General features: G+C 48.3%; 2 protein-coding genes across 3 annotated transcripts in view; both read right to left on the bottom strand.

The window, feature by feature from the left end:
* The window catches only part of NPC1L1 (NPC1 like intracellular cholesterol transporter 1), a 40,873-nt gene extending 34,372 nt beyond the window's left edge, over positions 1 to 6,501 (bottom strand). The window contains exon 1 of the mRNA XM_032973894.2: positions 5,892 to 6,501. Coding sequence (XP_032829785.2) covers positions 5,892 to 5,933 — 42 coding nt within the window. The 5' untranslated portion in view covers positions 5,934 to 6,501. The remainder of the gene's footprint in view (positions 1 to 5,891) is intronic.
* Positions 6,502 to 14,378: 7,877 nt separating this feature from the next.
* LOC116953544 (ciliary neurotrophic factor receptor subunit alpha-like) overlaps positions 14,379 to 18,582 on the bottom strand; it is a 31,635-nt gene continuing 27,431 nt past the window's right edge. The window contains exons 10-12 of one of the 2 annotated variants that reach the window (XM_076075132.1): positions 17,160 to 17,241; positions 16,401 to 16,505; positions 14,379 to 15,521 (exon numbers count right to left, since the gene is read on the bottom strand). In XM_076075132.1, the coding sequence (XP_075931247.1) occupies positions 15,227 to 15,521; positions 16,401 to 16,505; positions 17,160 to 17,241 (482 nt within the window). In that variant the 3' untranslated portion in view covers positions 14,379 to 15,226. Of the gene's footprint in view, positions 15,913 to 16,400; positions 16,506 to 17,159; positions 17,242 to 18,582 lie in introns of both variants that reach the window. The other variant, XM_032973838.2, reaches the window with a different exon arrangement.

Genomic DNA, 18,582 nt, shown 5'->3' with positions numbered 1-18,582 from the left:
AAGGTTAGTCTATGGGCAATGTTAGTCTATGGCCTATGCTAGTCTATGGGCAATGTTAGTCTATGGGCAATGTTAGTCTATGGGCAATGCTAGTCCATGGGCAATGTTAGTCTATGGGCAATGCTAGTCTATGGGCAATGCTAGTCTATGGGCAATGTTAGTCCATGCGCAATGTTAGTCTATGGGCAAGGTTAGTCTATGGGCAAGGTTAGTCTACGGGCAATGTAAGTCTTTGGGCAATGTTAGTCTACGGGCAATGTTAGTCTATGGGCAATGTTAGTCTACGGGCAATGTAAGTCGATGGGCATGGTTAGCCTGTCTATGGGCAAGGTTAGCAATGTTAGTCTATGCGCAATGTTAGCCTATGGGCAATGTTAGTCTATGGGCAATGTTTGCCTATGGGCAATGTAAGTCTATGGGCAAGGTTAGTCTATGGGCAAGGTTAGTCTATGGGCAAGGTTAGTCTATGGGCAAAGTTAGCCTATGGGCAATGTTAGTCTATGGGCAATGTTAGTGTACGTCCAATGTAAGTCTATGGGCAATGTTAGTCTATGGGCAAGGTTAGTCTATGGGCAAGGTTAGTCTATGGGCAATGATAGTCTATGGGCAAGGTTAGCCTATGGGCAAGATTAGCCTATGGGCAATGTTAGTCGATGGGCAATGATAGTCTATGGGCAAGGTTAGCCTATGGGCAAGATTAGCCTATGGGCAATGTTAGTCGATGGGCAAGGTTAGTCTATGGGCAATGCTAGTCTATGGGCAAGGTTAGCCTATGGACAAGGTTAGTCTATGGGCAATGTTAGTCTATGGGCAAGGTTAGTCTATGGGCAATGTTAGTCTATGGGCAATGTTAGTCTATGGGCAATGTTAGTCTACGGGCAATGTAAGTCTATGCGCAAGGTTAGCCTATGGGCAAGGTTAGTCTATGGGCAATGTTAGTCTATGGGCAATGTTAGTCTATGGGCAATGTTAGTCTATGGGCAAGGTTAGTCTATAGGCAATGTTAGTCTATGGGCAATGATAGTCTATGGGCAAGGTTATCCTACGGGCAAGGTTAGTGTATGGGCAATGTTAGTCTATGGGCAAGGTTGGTCTATGGGCAATGTAAGTCGATGGGCAAGGTTAGCCTGTCTATGGGCAAGGTTAGCAATGTTAGTCTATGGGCAATGTTAGCCTATGGGCAATGTTAGTCTATGGGCAATGTTTGCCTATGGGCAATGTAAGTCTATGGGCAAGGTTAGTCTATGGGCAAGATTAGTCTATGGGCAAGGTTAGTCTATGGGCAAGGTTAGCCTATGGGCAATGTTAGTCTATGGGCAATGTTAGTCTATGGGCAATATTAGTCTATGGGCAATGTTAGTCTACAGGCAATGTAAGTCTATGGGCAAGGTTAGCCTATGGGCAAGGTTAGTCTATGGGCAATGTTAGTCTATGGGCAATGTTAGTCTATGGGCAATGTTAGTCTATGGGCAAGGTTAGTTTATGGGCAATGTTAGTCTATGGGCAAGGTTAGTCTATGGGCAAGGTTATCCTACGGGCAAGGTTAGTCTATCGGCAATGTTAGTCTATGGGCAAAGTTGGTCTATGGGCAATGCTAGTCTATGGGCAAGGTTAGCCTATGGGCAAGGTTAGTCTATGGGAAATGTTAGTCTATGGGCAAGGTTATTCTAAGGGCAATGTTAGTCTATGGGCAATGTTATTCTATGGGCAATGTTAGTCTACGGGCAATGTTAGTCTACGGGCAATGTTAGTCTGCGGGCAAGGTTATTCTACGGGCAATGTTAGTCTACGGGCAATGTTAGTCTACAGGCAGGGATCTCTATGGGCAATGTAAGTCTATGGGCAAGGTTAGCCTATGTGCAAGGTTAGTCTATGGGCAATGTTAGTCTATGGGCAATGTTAGTCTATGGGTAATGTTAGTCTATGGGCAATGTTAGTCTATGGGCAAGGTTAGTCTATGGGCAATGTTAGTCTATGGGCAAGGTTAGTCTCTGGGCAATGCTAGTCTATGGGCAAGGTTAGCCTATGGGCAAGGTTAGTCTATGGGCAATGTTAGTCTATGGGCAATGTAAGTCTATGGGCAATGTTAGTCTGTGGGCAAGGTTAGCCTATGGGCAAGGTTAGTCTATGGGCAAGGTTAGCCTTTGGGCAATGTTATTCTAGGGCAATGTTAGTCTATGGGCAAGGTTGGCCTATGGGCAATGTTAGTCTATGGGCAAGGTTAGCCTATGGGCAATGTTAGTCTATCGGCAATGTTAGTCTACGGGCAATGTAAGTCTATGGGCAATGTTAGTCTATGGGCAATGTTAGTCTATGGGCAATGATAGTCTATGGCCAATGTTAGTCTATGGTTAATGTTAGTCTATGGGCAATGTTAGTCTATGGGCAATGTTAGTCTAAGGGCAATGTTTTTCTATGGGGCAAGGTTAGTCTATGGGCAATGCTAGTCTATGGGCAATGTTAGTCTACGGGCAATGTTAGTCTACGGGCAATGTTAGTCTATGGGCAATGTTAGTCTACGGGCAATGATAGTTAACGGGCAATGTTAGTCTACGGGCAGTGTAAGTTTATGGGCTAGGTTGGCCTATGGGCAAGGTTAGTCTATGGGCAATGTTAGTCTATGGGCAATGTTAATTTATGGGTAATGTTAGTCTATGGGCAATGTTAGTCTATGGGCAAGGTTAGTCTATGGGCAATGTTAGTCTATGGGCAAGGTTAGTCTCTGGGCAATGTTAGTCTATGGGCAAGGTTAGTCTATGGGCAAGGTTATCCTACGGGCAAGGTTAGTCTACGGGCAATGTTAGTCTTTGGGCAATGTTAGTCTATGAACAATGTTAGTATATTGCAGTGGTTCTTAACATTTACCGTGGCCTGCATCCCCCTGTGGTTCTTGGAAAGGGCATCTTGCACCTCCAGGGGGTGCGCGCCCCAGGTTAAGAACCACTTGCTCCAGATAATTCACAACATGATGAGTAGCTAGGCATACTGGACGACGACCGCAAAGCCACGAGATCATTCTGGTGGGATGTATTTCGTTACTTGGACCAGGAGGGAATGGAAATTGACACCGGACTGAGCACGATTCGGGAGTCCAAAGAGCGGCCAGGTTAGGATTAGGGCCAAGGTTAAACCTTCGACAAATATTGAAACGTCTGCGCTGGGCTCTCTGGGAACGCCAGGCTATCAGCAGCGGCGCGAGTTCGAGCCCGAGGCTTTCCGGTGGCTTTACCGCCACACTCTCGACATAAAACGACGTTGACACGATATCACGATCGGGTTTACCTTTGATTTAAAGCTTTCGCGACTGCAGGAATTCATATTCTTTGGGTCTTTCGGTAAAAAAAAAAATATCTACGTGGCTTTACCGAAAGACCCAAAGAATAGGTTCTACCCTTTCTGGCAATAAAACAGGCAGGGTTGAGATGTTAAAACACCTAAACAAGATCCTTTATCAAGGAATCCTGTCTTCATTAACCACACGTACTTGTGATGAATATGCAAACGCCAAACATGCTCTGATAATATACGGCATTGTCTTTGAAACTGGTGGTCTACACCAGAGACAGCTTTCTTTAGCGCAGGGGTGGAGAACATTTTTTCTGCCATGGGCCATTTGGATATTTATAACATCATTCGCGGGCCATACAAAATTATCAACTTAAAAATTAGCCTGTTATATTTGGTCAAACATTTAATTAACTCACCCCTAATGCGATGGCTGGAACTGTTTTTCTTTGGCGAGGCGTGTGATGATGTTAGCTGGTATTGACGATGTTGCTACTCGCAACTGCTTTCCCAGGTTTGCTCCTTGATTTATTGAATTTCGAGTCCCGCCTGCAGTTGCCTTGGCAGGGCCAAACCAAATGATTTCGTGGCCCTCGTACGGCCCGCTGGCCGGACGTTACCCACCCCTGACTTAGAGCCTCGTCTCAAACAGTGTTAGACCAGAGGACGCCAAAAGGCTGTCTCTGGTGTGGACCAATCAGTTTCAAAGACGATGCATTATATCATTATCAGAGCATGTTTTTTTGTTTGCATGTTCAGCACAAGTACCGTGTGTGGTCAATGCAGACGGGATTCCTCAAAAATATGATTCTGTTTGGTGTTTTAACATTTAAACACCCCCTGATTTATTTCCAGAAAGGGTAAAACCTATTGTTATATTTTGATAGTGGCACGGAGGGTCCCAACGTGAACACGCCTCTCGTAAAATGAGTGTAAAGGCACAATAATCTTCTAACGTGCAGAGGATAACTACTTATTTACAACAGTCTCGAGTTCGTCAACTCGTGCACAATTTGGTTGGAGATTAAAATCGCTAAGAGATGATTTACGTTGGTACTAAAATCACGACGTGATGCCAGATATTGCCTGGCGGACGATGTGATTATAACGGGCCTTACATATCGTACGATATGTATATCGTAACATCGGGACAACCCTACCTCTCACTATCAAGTATCACCTATCAAGGTGATACAGGTGATACAGCAATCACCTTGATACAGCAATATTGCTGTAACGGTTTCCACCTGAAGACGGAAGCTTGTGTTGCCTCCGAAACGTCGTGATTTAATTTAGTTTTCATTTTTTTTATTTTACCTACGTGATTTTACCGAAAAAAACAAAGAGTATGAATCATTTACTGTCACGAAAGCTTCAAATCTAAAAAGACTATACATAATAGTCTACATGTTAAACCAATAATAATAATAATACGTACAATAATTAGTTATTTAGCCAGGACACCCACAATAAGCCCTTCGACATCGATGGTTTGTTATATTTTAAAAGACGTTTTCAGCCAATGAATGAGTTACTCATACACGTGGAAGGAAAATAAGCCCCACGCCTTGCGCGAGGGAGCAACGCTCTATCCCCGTACAGATAATAATACAAATGATAATTCCATTCATATAGAGACTTTTCATCAAAGCGCTGTACAGGACACAGCAGCAGCAGACAATCAGCATAAACATAATATTATAAGTACATTGAAATAATTAATTTACTATATGAACTCAACGTTTAATAATAAGCGGAAGCATATACATAGGTGCGAAGGCGCATTTCGTGTTTTTTAAATGTCCACAGAGTCTAGAGAGGTGCCTGATTTATCGTGGATGAGTGTTCCATAGCCTGGCTGCTTCACGGCGAGAAATCTCAGTCACTCATAGACCCGAAACCTCGATCTGGGAATGCAGGGAAGATCAACATCCCCAGAGGCTTCCCGTCGACGCCCACGGGAGGGGAGTTTCACACGACATCTTTGTGTGATCCACCAACCCTAGCTGCGCTGGATTGCAGGCAGCCACTTGCGGAGACACCGCCACGGCCAGTCTCATTAGCAGTGGTTGATGATGATGATGAATGAGTAATGATGAAGATCAATTGATGATGATGCCAAACAATGGATTTTAATAATTATGAATAAAAAATTTGCAAGAATTGATGATGATGCCAAACAATGGATTGTAATAATTATGAATGAATAATGATGAATCATGATGATGAACAATTGATGATGATAGTGCCAAACAATGGATTGCAATAATTATGAATAAATAATGATGATGGTTCCCAACAATGTGTTTTAATAATAGTGAACAATAGTGAACAATAGACGATGGCGGTGATGATGTTCAACAACGGATGAGGATTATGAGCAATGGATAACGATTGCGTGCAATCGATGATGAACAATAGACGCAATTGATGATCAATATACAATGGGCGGCGATGAACAATGTAAGGGTGATAACGAGTACTGAATGGCTGAATGATTACAATGATCAACGATTGATGATGAACTTTCGAAAAATTACGAACAAAGTTCAACAATAACGGACAATTTATCGTGCCTCTGATGGCGATTATCATTCCCAACTCACCTGCGCAAAGGCGAGCATCAGCAGTGCCCTGCCGTACCCCATCGTGATGGCGTTTGCTGGCGACGTCTTCCACCGCTGATGGGAGAATCTTTAAGAGACTTCACTCAAAGTCCGAGTCCCCCTTGGCCATTCACCCAAACTCAGCACGTTCACCCGACAATTACAACCGACCGAAACCTCAACAACGGCACGATGATGATTCGTAGTAGAGCTTGCTTCTTCCGATGCAGTCAGCCGCTGGTTGCTCGTGGGGGTGACGGACGTCTGTGGTGTTGCCCTCCCAGTGTGCCTTGTGTGTGGTTAGTCGGCGCACACAACGCGCACGGCTATGCGAAATGCCTAGGATAGACGATACGGGTTGACTATATATGGCTGCAGCAAACACACACACACAGACGTGATCACACACGCACGCACACCCACCCACCTACTCATTCACGACATTTACAGATTGGCACCTCCCACTTCTCCCGCCTCCTCCTACTCCTAATCTGCTTTTTATTTTCTGTCTGCGCTATCTCTCCCTCCTCTCAAACTCCAATAGGTGAAGGGGTCGTGAAGAGGAGAAGGCGGAAGCAACGAATTACTGGGGCCAAAATATATTCGCAGATTATGGATTCCTCATCAGCAGAAGCAGCAGCAGCCATGATCAGTTCACTGCTGGATGAAGGCACCCCCCCCCCCCCAAGCCGTCGCGATCGCTCAGCGCGCTGCGTTGTTTAACGATCCACCCAGCACCTGTGTGCCCCAACGAGACAACCTGTGACAAAGAGCTTCATGGCTCATCGGATTCCTCCTGCAGTCTAAATATTCTGAGTCGATTTTCGTCGCTCCGTCCCCAACCCCCCCCTCTCTCCTTTGGCTGTCACTCCGTTGTTAGTCCCGACCACGGCGACAGCAATAATAAAAATACTACTACGACTGGAACGACAAACTCCATCGTGCAAGCCATCACAAGGACTTCCAGCCACCACGTGTCTTGCCCAAGTATTTATTATACTTTAACTCGCCTCTTGCCCGTCCAAGGACGGGTGTATTGCAGTATATCTGAAACTTGCAAGCGGACAGCAGAACGCGACGTGATATATTCATTGCATCAATGCGTGTGCAATTTGTAAGGCCGCGGTGACACAGACCTATTTCATTTAAAGGTTATAATCCATTGTTCATCACGACGTCCTTTTTACTTTGATGTCTCAACAACAGCGTCACGGAGATCACGTGATGACGTGAGGGTTCTGCCTTTGTAGTGAGGGTTGTCAGTTGACGCCGAGGAGGGGGAGGAGGCGCCTCGCCCCACCCCCCCCCCCCCCCCCATGTGGAGTGACGTTAATGTCCATTTGGGGTCCATTTGATGGACCCCACCTGTTAATAATTATTAATGACGGGGGGCTTGTCGACGTGGAGTGACGTCATGCGCGTTACAGACTGACATTCTTGGCTCATCATTGTAGCCAATAACAGCCTGATGCCTTCCTCTCACCTGCGAACGTTCTGTAGAGTCCACGTGTTCCTCTCCCTGTCTGTAATTCCGGGCACGCGTCTCTCCGTGCTTCCTCGTCTTACTTGTCTTTATTGTTAAAAAAAAGAAGAATCATAATTTCCATTTAGATGATTTTGATTATTGTTGCGTTCCCAGGGACCGGTTCATCACTTTGCCGCTGATGTCACCCGTTTGCCGAGAATCCAAATATCACTGTCCTGGTCACAAAAGCAAAGTTTGTGGGGAATAATAATTATCCCAGGCAGAGGCGTCCCGAGGGTGCTTGGCGAATCGGGGCGTTGGGGACCCACAGTGAGGTGTGCCGCGGGCCGCGCACGCCCCAACAGAGGAGGGCCCTGGTCCTAATGTTACACAACTTCTCTCGTATGTTCGTTTCAGCTGTGCACCGCCAACAGTGATCGTGACTCGCCCTGGGGTGGATTGTGGACTTCGTGAAGGCGCCCCGCCCCTACATCCTTTCTGACCCCACCCACACCTACTGACCCTACACACACCTACTGACCACGCCCACACCTACTGACCCCACACACACCTACTGACCACGCCCACACCTACTCACCCCACACACACCTACTGACCACGCCCACATCTATTGACCCCACACACCTACTGACCCACACACACCTACTAACCACGCCCACAACTACCCCACACACACTTACTGACCACGCCCACATCTACTGACCCCACACACCTACTGACCCACACACACCTACTAACCACGCCCACAACTACTGACCCCACACGCCCCTACTGACCACGCCCACATCTACTGACCCTACACACACCTACTGACCACGCCCACACCTACTCACCCCACACACACCTACTGACCACGCCCACACCTACTAACCCTATACACACCTACTGACCACGCCCACACATCTACTGACCCCACACACACCTACTGACCCCACCCACACCTACTGACCCTACACACAGCTACTGACCACGCCCACACCTACTCATCCCACCCACACCTACTGACCACGCCCACACCCTTACTGACCCTATACACACCTACTGACCACGCCTACACTTACTGACCCCACACACACCTACTGACCACGCCCACACCTACTCACCCCACACACCTACTAACCACGCCCACATCTACTGACCTCACACACACCTACTTCCCACGCTCACACCTACTGACCCCACACACACCTACTGACCACGCCCACACCTACTAACCACGCCCACAACTACTGACCCCACACGTACCTACTGACCACGCCCACACCTACTCACCCCACACACACCTACTAACCACGCCCACACCTACTGACCCCACACACCTACTGACCACGTCCACATCTACTAACCACACCCACAACTACTCAACCCACACACACCTACTAACCACGCCCACATCTACTGACCCCACACACACCTACTGACCCCACACACCTACTGACCACGCCCACATCTACTGACCACGCCCACACCTACTCACCCCACACAAATCTACTAACCACGCCCACACCTACTGACCCCACACACCTACTGACCACGCCCACATCTACTAACCACGCCCACAACTACTCACCCCACACACACCTACTAACCACGCCCACATCTACTGACCCCACACACACCTACTTCCCATGCCCACACCGACTGACCCTACCCACACCGACTGACCACGTTCACCACTCCCACTGCTGGGCACGTGCTCCCCAACCCCCGCACTACACGAACTAGCCAAAACCACGTGAATGGAGGAAGAGGCAGGGCCTATACAGGAAGGGGTGGGGACTAATTAGCTAGGGGGCGGGGCCTAAATAGGAAGGGTCGGGGTCTAAAAAGGAAGGAAGCAGGGCCTACAGAAGTTGAACTTCCTGTTTATTCAAGATAATACAAATACAGGAGAATCAAATACGTGCAGTGGACAGCAGCGTGGCTTTACTGCCACAGATGGGGCCACAGACCAACGACTCAAATTCGTTGAATTATTGTTATATTGTATTAACTTTTGTGTGTGCAGAATGTTATATTGATATTCCACACACTCGCCCATATAACGTGCAGAGTGCACGCCGAGGTGTCCACTATCTTGTACGTGCGAACCCTGCGATGAAAAATTATCGTGGAAAGCAACGGCGGCCCACGCGCCGAGAGAGGAGAGTTTTCAATCAGCGACCGTGACCCTTTATGGTCATGGCACTGAAATCCGCCACTCAATCTTGCTCAACCTCCGAGACCTGACGGTGCATTCAGAGTGTGTTTGGCCAGAGGCATGACCATCATGAACACTGTAAAATCCCTAACTCCACGGGAGTATCACATCATCGCATCATCTCCACTCTATGGCAAGTGAATGCCATCCTATGGCCTGGGTATCCCCCGAGGTAGACTCAGCCTTGAAAATGGTTACGGTAATCGGTGCCTTGCATCAACGTCGCCTGCTACTCAACCACCCGAATAGGACCCGATCCTGCAAGCTAAGTAAGCTTGGTGCCTGGATAGTGTTTGCAAGAGTGACCACCACCATGCGTCGTAACATGTTGTTAAGGGGTGCTCTGGCGCTACGTTGTGGGCAGTAGAGGGAAGCGCAGCAAAAAAAAACACATTGTTGGGCTGTACTTCTATGCTCCCTCCGCCTATGCTTCTCCAATTCACCGGACCGTACCTGACCAGCGAGGTGAAGTGCAGTCAAGCAATGCACTCGCAAGCGCGTGTTCGAGACCCTCGTCCAGCAGTGGATTATTAATAACCTGCTGGAGCTTCAAACACGTGGAACACCATCTTCGACAACGTCCTCGGCTTCTCTCCTGTCGATGCAGAAGGACCATTGGCCGAGACGCCACCTGTGATGTGTTTACCTGAGGCCACGCGCAGCGTTCATGACGAATGCTTTTGAGTTTGGGGGGGGGGGGGGTTCGTTATTTGTGCTTGGGCTCCACAGTCAACACAGAGAGTCAAGCACCGCCGCCGGATGGTTTGGTTTTGAGTACAGCGTCATTTGTAGATAACGCCACGACTGTTGAAGTTGTAATAACGTCACGTCTGTTGACATACGAGTGCAAGAATTAACAATAATTTCCGCATTAATCTATCCAGAAGGGCCACGCTGAGTTTCATTTCACGTGTGGGGAGGAAACCGGAGCACCGGGAGCAACCCCACGCCTTGAACGAGGGGGCAACGCTCTATCCCCCGTGCAGATGGAAACAGAGATGGGTGTCCGCATTTGCTGTCTCGCATTCTCCTGGCGAGAGAGGGGCACGGCACCTCGTCGACGCCCAGGGGAAGGGGAGATTCACGCCCCATCTGTGCGTGATCCACCAACCCCTGGCCGCTGCCTCCACAGCGCAGGATTACATGCGCGCGTAGAATTCACCGACCACCCACTGTTGCCGTTTCTGCACATTCAATTGACTCTGAATGGTTTAAAACAAAAAAAAACAGATATCCGTCCGCCAACTTTTGTGATCACCGATTCCGGTCTTCAGTTCCTTCAAACGCCGAGCACGTGGTCACCTCCAAAACCTCACCAGGCACCTTGTAGGGGATCGAGCTTTCGAGCTACAGTGACTCAAAGATAATGCCGATCAGATGTACTCATGTCTGTTGTGGCTGTTGTTCACAATCGCATCCCGCAAAAAAAATTGTCTTTTATTTAACGTTGTTACTGTTGGGTGAAACGCTTTTGATGTTTTTTTTTTCTTTTCTGTAAGGTGGTTGGCTGCTTTTGTTTTTTTTGCCCTGCTCTCTATTTGCTTCGTTTCTTTACTTTATTTGATGATTTTACATTTTGTCACTTCAGTGCACCCAGGGCCACTCTTACAAATGACACAAACACTCAAATGTATTCATGTACGTGCAATTAAGACATTACGTATTATTATTATTTTGAGGCCATAGTGTAAATTGACGAATATGTTGAGTTCGTTTAACACGTAGGCTTTCGCGACCAATATTATTCATAATAAAGGTTTTTGGGTTAGATCGCGTTATTTATAAATGTGTCGTAGCCCTCCACCACCCGACACGGACAATCAGCAAAAAAAAGTGTCACGTTGACAAAAGACAAATAGTTCACTACTTTAGCCCACCGGCGTGTTGAAGAGTGAATCCACAACATTTACAGTTTGAGTACGACGTTTTGCTGGTAATTACATCCAGCATCATCGGACATACATTAATATATTCTCGCGAATTGCCCGATGATGCTGGATGTAATTACCAGCGAAACGTCACAGTACTCAAACTGTAAATGTTGTGGATTCACTCTTCAACACACCGATGAGGGGCTAAAGTAGTGAACTATTTGTCTTTTGTCAACGTGACACTTTTTTTTGCTGATTGGCCGTGTCGGGTGGTGGAGGGTTACGACACATGTATAAATAACGCGATCTAACCCAAAAACCTTTATTATAAATAATATTGAGTTCGTTGATGTTGACAATGCTTGCGCACCACTGCCACCGCTCCGGGAGAATCACCACCACCATCATCATCAACAACACCAACAGCAATTCTTACAAAACGAGACTCTCGCCGATCTTCAGATCTCTCGCCCCATCAAAACACAACGAGCGTGACACTTGTGCAAGATAAAAAAAACCACGCAAGCAAAACTCCACGTGGGGCGAGCGTCCCACGCACGTGTCCGCTCCTCGATCGCCACGAGGGCTTCAAGACGCCACACCCTCGCCACGAGACGGCGAGCCGCAGACAACCGCCCTTCATCGGCGTAAACCCTTCGTGATGTCTCAACGAGTTATCGTCGCCGCTGCTTTTTGAGGTTATCACGTTGAGTCGTTTGGTCGAGGGCCGCCGTATATATTAACATGACAATTACAAACACCCCCCCCCCCCCGCCGCATAGCCTTCAAGAGACTATAGGGGCCAATTGATATTTAAGGCCGGCACGGCACGCCTTTGTCTCACAATGCTGACGTTCACACACCGCATCTGGTACTCATTTGAGGCTGAGTCGACCCTGGGGAGGCCCGGGCCCAGTTCAGATATTCGTCACCGGCGTTTGGCTGCGAGCGGGGATGGGAACTCGAGTCACTGGGCGTACAGCACAGCGGCGCTAACCACTGCACCACCGCTCCAAACAATACAAAATCACACATATTGTACGTACATATTCGGAGAGATAAAGATTCCCGCTATAGCCTTGATAGGTCATTGGGACAAGTGCTGATAGTTAAAGGCGCAGCCCCTGCAACTGCCTGCTCACGCCACTGCTGGCGGAAAGGAGACTTCCACTTGAGGCCGCTCTAGAGAGGAGAGTCGTTGGCCTACTCTTCCAACACCTCGGATGTGGTGGGAGTACCCACACTTTACCCCACCACGCGCGACCTGTTGCCTTAGCGAGCTCCACGCCCGGCCGTCTTTGTATCCCCAGCGCTGCTGATGTACAAACATACCGCAGCATGCTGACGAGCGAGCGAGGTGTCCGATCACGATTGTCACTCGCCACTGATGTTAGCCGTCGCTAAGATCACTACGTACACAACATCGCGGGGAAGGCGTGAGCGACAGCGTGATTCTTTAACACAAAGATCCCCCGTTTAGCCTTAAATAGACTGTTGGGGCAAGTGCTGTTAGCGAGCACCTATGAAAGCCGGAACGGTACACAAGAGGGTGGGTGGCCAACACCACGCCTGGCCGCCTTTGTCTCCCCAGTGGCGCTGTTTCTACACCGCACCAGTTACTCATTTGAGGCTGAGTCGCCTTAAGGGAGGCTCAGGGCCGGTTCAGATAATCGTCACCGGTGTTGGCCGCGGTCGCCGGGTTCGTAGCTACACCACGGTGATTCGTTAACACATGCACACACAGAGACAAAGACCCCCCCTCCCCACCACCCGTGTAGCCTGCATACGCCGTTGGGGCAAGTGCTGTTAGCGAGCACCTACCTATACAGAAAGACCTGGGGCATTGTTGGACAGCACCACGCCGACCCGCATTTATCTTCCCAGTAACACGATGTTTGCACACTGGCACCCAGGTACTGATGTCAGGCTGAGGTCAGTCCAAGTACATGATTAGTTAGCACGTGCCACAAGCCTGAAAGCGGTCTATTGTCCGAAACGTTAGTTTACCGTATGCAGTGCTATTTTATTGTGTATTTGTAATGGCGACTGATATTTTGCACCACTCACTCATCCACCAACTCAATTAACCACGAAACACATTCGTCACCCACTCATACATAAACCCACCGGTTTACTAAGTTCCCACTCACACAACTCACTCATGTCACCTAAGCAGCCACCTAAACACTCATGACACACACAGTCTCTCACCTACCCACTGAATCACTCACCAATTCATTCACAATCTCGACAACCACCCACCCAAAGCACCCATTCACCTACCCATCAATTCAATCACCCAACAACTCACTCTCATGCTCCCTCACTCATTCTCCTCCCGACCCACTCACACACCTACAAACCCACTCACTCAGTCACCCACCAACCCACTCGCTCATTCACCCACCCACCTATATTAATTCAACCACCCAACCACTCATTTCTCCGGCTCTCTCACTCGTTCACCATACCCCCCCCACCGCCCTTCTATCACAACCCCTTCTGGGGCAACAATCTAGGTCCTAGCGACAATAAACGAAAAAAACACCTTCAACACGGCCGACGACAGATCTTAATCTGCGAACGAGGCGCGCTGAGTGGAACACACGTTCTGATGACGGCGCCTCTCCTGAGAGGCTCCGGCCAATGGCAGGCCTTCTCGCGCTGTGACCTCACAATCTATAGGACCCCCCTCCCCGTCCCTTACAGCCACCGCTTTACACGCGGGGCACAGATAACCGTGCCCTGTCTTATCTTCCACCTTTATGTGCTTAATGGGAGCAGTGTCACGGAACGCCGCGGGGTGGGGGGGGGGCTATAAAGATGCAATGTGCGTGGGTAAATTGTCCTTTTTTTAAAAAAAAAGACGCATTGTTAAATCGTAAGATGAGATATATATGTGAGCAGACAATGCAACACGGCACAACGCCTCCTGTTGAAGGATTTTATTCCTATTTGTGTCCCGCCGCGTATTAAATTGTTTTATTTTACGCCTTTGCACATCCCATCGACGACAATCGCCGCCTTCTTTCTGGCTGGGGTTCCACTTTCAGCGGCGATTGGTTCAGCGCGGGCAAAAGTCCGCACCCATTTCGACGCGCAGTGTCTCATCAGCAGTCTCCAGGCTCTGTTTGCACCAATGCTGCTCAATTTCTCCCAGGTGTGCTTAGGCAAGGAAAGCTTTCGACGTGCAGCGTCTCATCACGAGCGCAAGTCAAGCTTTGCTTGAAGCAATATTGGACAGCTGCCGGATGATTATAGGCAAGGGTTCCTCTCTGTTAGACATTGGTTCGAGAGGAGAACTCAGCTGATGCATTTTCGTCTACTTGCCACTGCGCAAACGGTTCGGTTACGTGAAGCTTTTTCGGTCACCGAGAGCGCTGTAACGTTTACGGGCGGACGATAGTTCTGAGAAGTATGCCACGTGGTCGAATACCAGTCGTAGCTATGCGCACGTGTACGCGAGCGTGGCGCATACGTACATACGTATACATATACGTGCAAATTCTTTGGTGATGCTGCCGAGTTGGCAGTGGTGCACAAACACAAACAAACAACAACAAACAAACTAACAACTCAACACATTCGTCAATAACACCGCGGCCTTAAAATTGATATGCATACGTTACATGATAGGCGACGTTTCGGACAATGGACCTTGCTCATGGTACATTTTAGAAATAAAAGAAATTCGGAGCAAATTTGTTGTTGTATGCTATGGAGAAGGGACATTGCTCGAAACGTCGTCTATTATATATTTTTCATATAAGTGTTACACTCATTTAAGGGTGAATCCTGCTGATGAGACACTAAATGTCGAAATCTGTGTGGACTTTTGCCTCTGTTGTCGGCCACCACCACCAACACCACCAACACCACCAGTGGCGATTATCTGAACCCGTCCCGGGCCTCCCCTAGGTCGACTCAGCCTCAAATGAGTACCTGGTGCGATGTGTAAAAACATCGGCAGGAGGAAGAAAAAGGCGGTCGGGCGAGGTATCGGCCACCCACCCTTTCGTGTGCCGTGCCGGCCTTCATAGGTGGTTGTTGCGAACAGCACTTGCCCCAACAGCCTGTTAAGGTGATACGGGGCCATGTCTCTGTCTTTGGTAACGTGTATACATTTGTATCTCTAAGTACATGCATGTGGCATGATATGTACTTCTTTGTTTGCTATTCTCCAATATTTTGACAACCTTATTGCATATATATCCTCAATGATCGATAACATGTTAAAACATTACTTTAAAAATGTTGCCAACGATTGATGAGATGGTGAATAAGTTGGTGAAATATGTGGGCTCGCGTGGATTATTATCCGGGTCCTCTCCGCGTTAAGATACACGCGTTGAGAGTATTTGGCTCCTGCTTATAAATTTCCACGCGGTAAAGAGCAAATCGTCGAGCTGACACTTGTGATCAGGTCGCTTCAGAAAAAGAGCAAGATAGCCGTGTGGGCCTTACCTGGGGAAATACAAAAAACGATTTGCTTAGTTTTAAAGTGAAAAATCACTCAGAAATCAAAACTTTTTTTTTTACACAGAATAATAAATCAGACGTCACAACAAATATCATGCCATGCCGTGCGCGTCTCTGTCTCGGTGTGCATATATCATGCGCCGTGTCGGCCGTCGAGGATGCTGGTTAAAAGCGCTTGTCCCAAAGAGTCTGTTAAAAGGCCATACGGAGGATCTTTGTCTTTGTGTGCATATGTTGATAAGAATGTGTGTACTTAATACAGCCTCTCGCAAAGCAGCACTTTCCCCAACAGCCTGTGGTAGGCTACGGGGGATATCTTTGTCTTTGCGTGTACAAAAAAAACACACAAGCCCCTGTGTCAACAAACGTGTCCGATTCAAGGAGTTGAGTCATCCAAAGCACGCTTGGGTCTGTAATTGAACCGGGCGCAGTCTTCTCTCTCTCTCTCTCGCTGGGATCTTTGCTCAACTCACACGCGAAGTCTTTGGCAGGGGTCGAAACTGTCGCGGAAGTCGTTTCCCAGACTGCTCTCCGTGTTATCCGACGCCAGAATGTCGTCTTTTCTGAGCATCAATCGCCTGCCGGACGAGAGAGACGCACAGGAGACACCCACGGGGTTGTCGGGATTGTAAGAAGGGATTATTTTTTTGCTGCTGCTGCTGTTGTTGTTGTTTCACGATTCACTCAACAACCAAAACTTTTTTCCACCGATTCATTGACAGCATTCGCTTGTCCGCAGGCTGCATCGCACTGGCTGGAATCTGGCCGGGCACGTGCTCGGCGTGTTGGAGTGCGAAATTCTCGGTAGGTAACTCAGACTCCCCCCCCCAATTCTCACTGTTGTGCGTGTGTGTGTGTCTGTGTGTGTCTGTGCGTGTCTGTGTGTGTGTGTGGTGTGGAGCGGTAGTGTAGCGGTTAGCGCTACGCTGCGCTACTAACCTGGCAAAACCCGGGTTTGATTCCCGCTCACGGCCAACAACGGTGACGATTGTCTGAACCGGTCCTGGGCCTCCTCTAGGTCGACTGAGCCTAAAATGTGTACCTGGTGCGGTGTGTAAACGTCGCCGCTGGGGAGACGAAGGCGGCCGGGCGTGGTGCTGGCCACCCACCTCCTCGTGTGGCGGCGCCGTCATTCATAGATTCTCGCTAACAGCACTTGCCCCAACGAGTCTGTTGCAGGCTATACGGGGGATCTTTGTCTTTGCACGCCTGTGATGATGTAAACTGCTCACCGTGACCCAAGCACGACGAGGCAGACGAGGACGAGGGCTCCAGTCAACCCCGCGACTGAGTAGATCGCGTAATTCGCCATCACTGCCAGGACAGAACGGGGAAATCGCCCATCAGCATGTCACGAACCACAACGACACAACCAGTGTCGTGTTCTTAGATTGTATTAACGGGAGCAGTATTAGCGTCACCGCCACGTTCCCCGTCCGCCCCTGCAGCCAGCCAGCCAGCAAACCTTGTTTTGGAATATCGTACGATGGCATGAGTATGATATGGATTCGTACTGAGCATTGGCTGGGCACGTGGCTTGGGATGCATCGCTGAGGATGGAGCAGCGATGGTTGGTGGAACATTCACGAACGAGTGGGCAACACTTCACCGTCTTAGATTAACCTAATTATTATTGTAATAATCATAATTAGTACTCTTTCGTTATTTCGGTAAACTGCGTTAGCAGTTTCTTTCTGCTGTGTTTGTCTCACCTGATGACGGTTGCCTGTGTTGCGATCGAAACGTCGTGATCTATTAATTTTCTACCTACGTGACTTTACCGAAAGAACCAAAGAGTATGGATCCCTGCAGTCACGGAAGCTTCAAATCTATAATCATAATTAGTATTACAATGGCATGGTTATTACGTGCTGTTTTGCGTAATCGTAACCTACAGTGAGGGAAAAAAGTATTTGATCCCCTGCTGATTTTGTCCGTTTGCACACTGATAAAGAAATGATCAATCTATAATTATAATGGTAGGTTTATTTGAACAGTGAGAGACAGAATAACAACAACAAAATCCAGACAAACGCATGTAAATAATGTTATAAATTGATTTGCATTTTAATGAGGGAAATAAGTATTTGACCCCCTCTCAATCAGAAAGATTTCTGGCTCTCAGGCGTCTTTTATACAGCTAGCGAGCTGAGATTAGGAGCACACTCTTAAAGGGAGGGCTCCTAATCTCAGCTTGTTACCTGTATAAAAGACACCTGTCCACAGAAGCAATCAGATTCCAAACTCTCCACCATGGCCAAGACCAAAGAGCTTTCCAAGGATGTCAGGGACAAGATTGTAGACCTACACAAGGCTGGAATGGGCTACAAGATCATTGCCAAGCAGCTTGGAAAGAAGGTGACAACAGTTGGTGCGATTATTCGCAAATGGAAGAAACACAAAAGAACTGTAAATCTCCCTCGGCCTGGGGCTCCATGCAAGATCTCACCTCGTGGAGTTGCAATGATCATGAGAACGGTGAGGAATCAGCCCAGAACTACACGGGAGAATCTTGTCAATGATCTCAAGGCAGCTGGGACCATAGTCACCAAGAAAACAATTGGTAACACACTATGCCGTGAAGGACTGAAATCCTGCAGCGCCCGCAAGGTCACCCTGCTCAAGAAAGCACATATACATGCCCGTATGAAGTTT

This window comes from Petromyzon marinus, chromosome 52, assembly GCF_048934315.1.
Source record: "Petromyzon marinus isolate PM22_M1 ecotype Great Lakes invasive population chromosome 52, UKy_Petmar_22M1.pri1.0, whole genome shotgun sequence".
NCBI lineage: Eukaryota > Metazoa > Chordata > Hyperoartia > Petromyzontiformes > Petromyzontidae > Petromyzon > Petromyzon marinus.
This window is presented reverse-complemented; position numbering and strand designations above follow the sequence as displayed.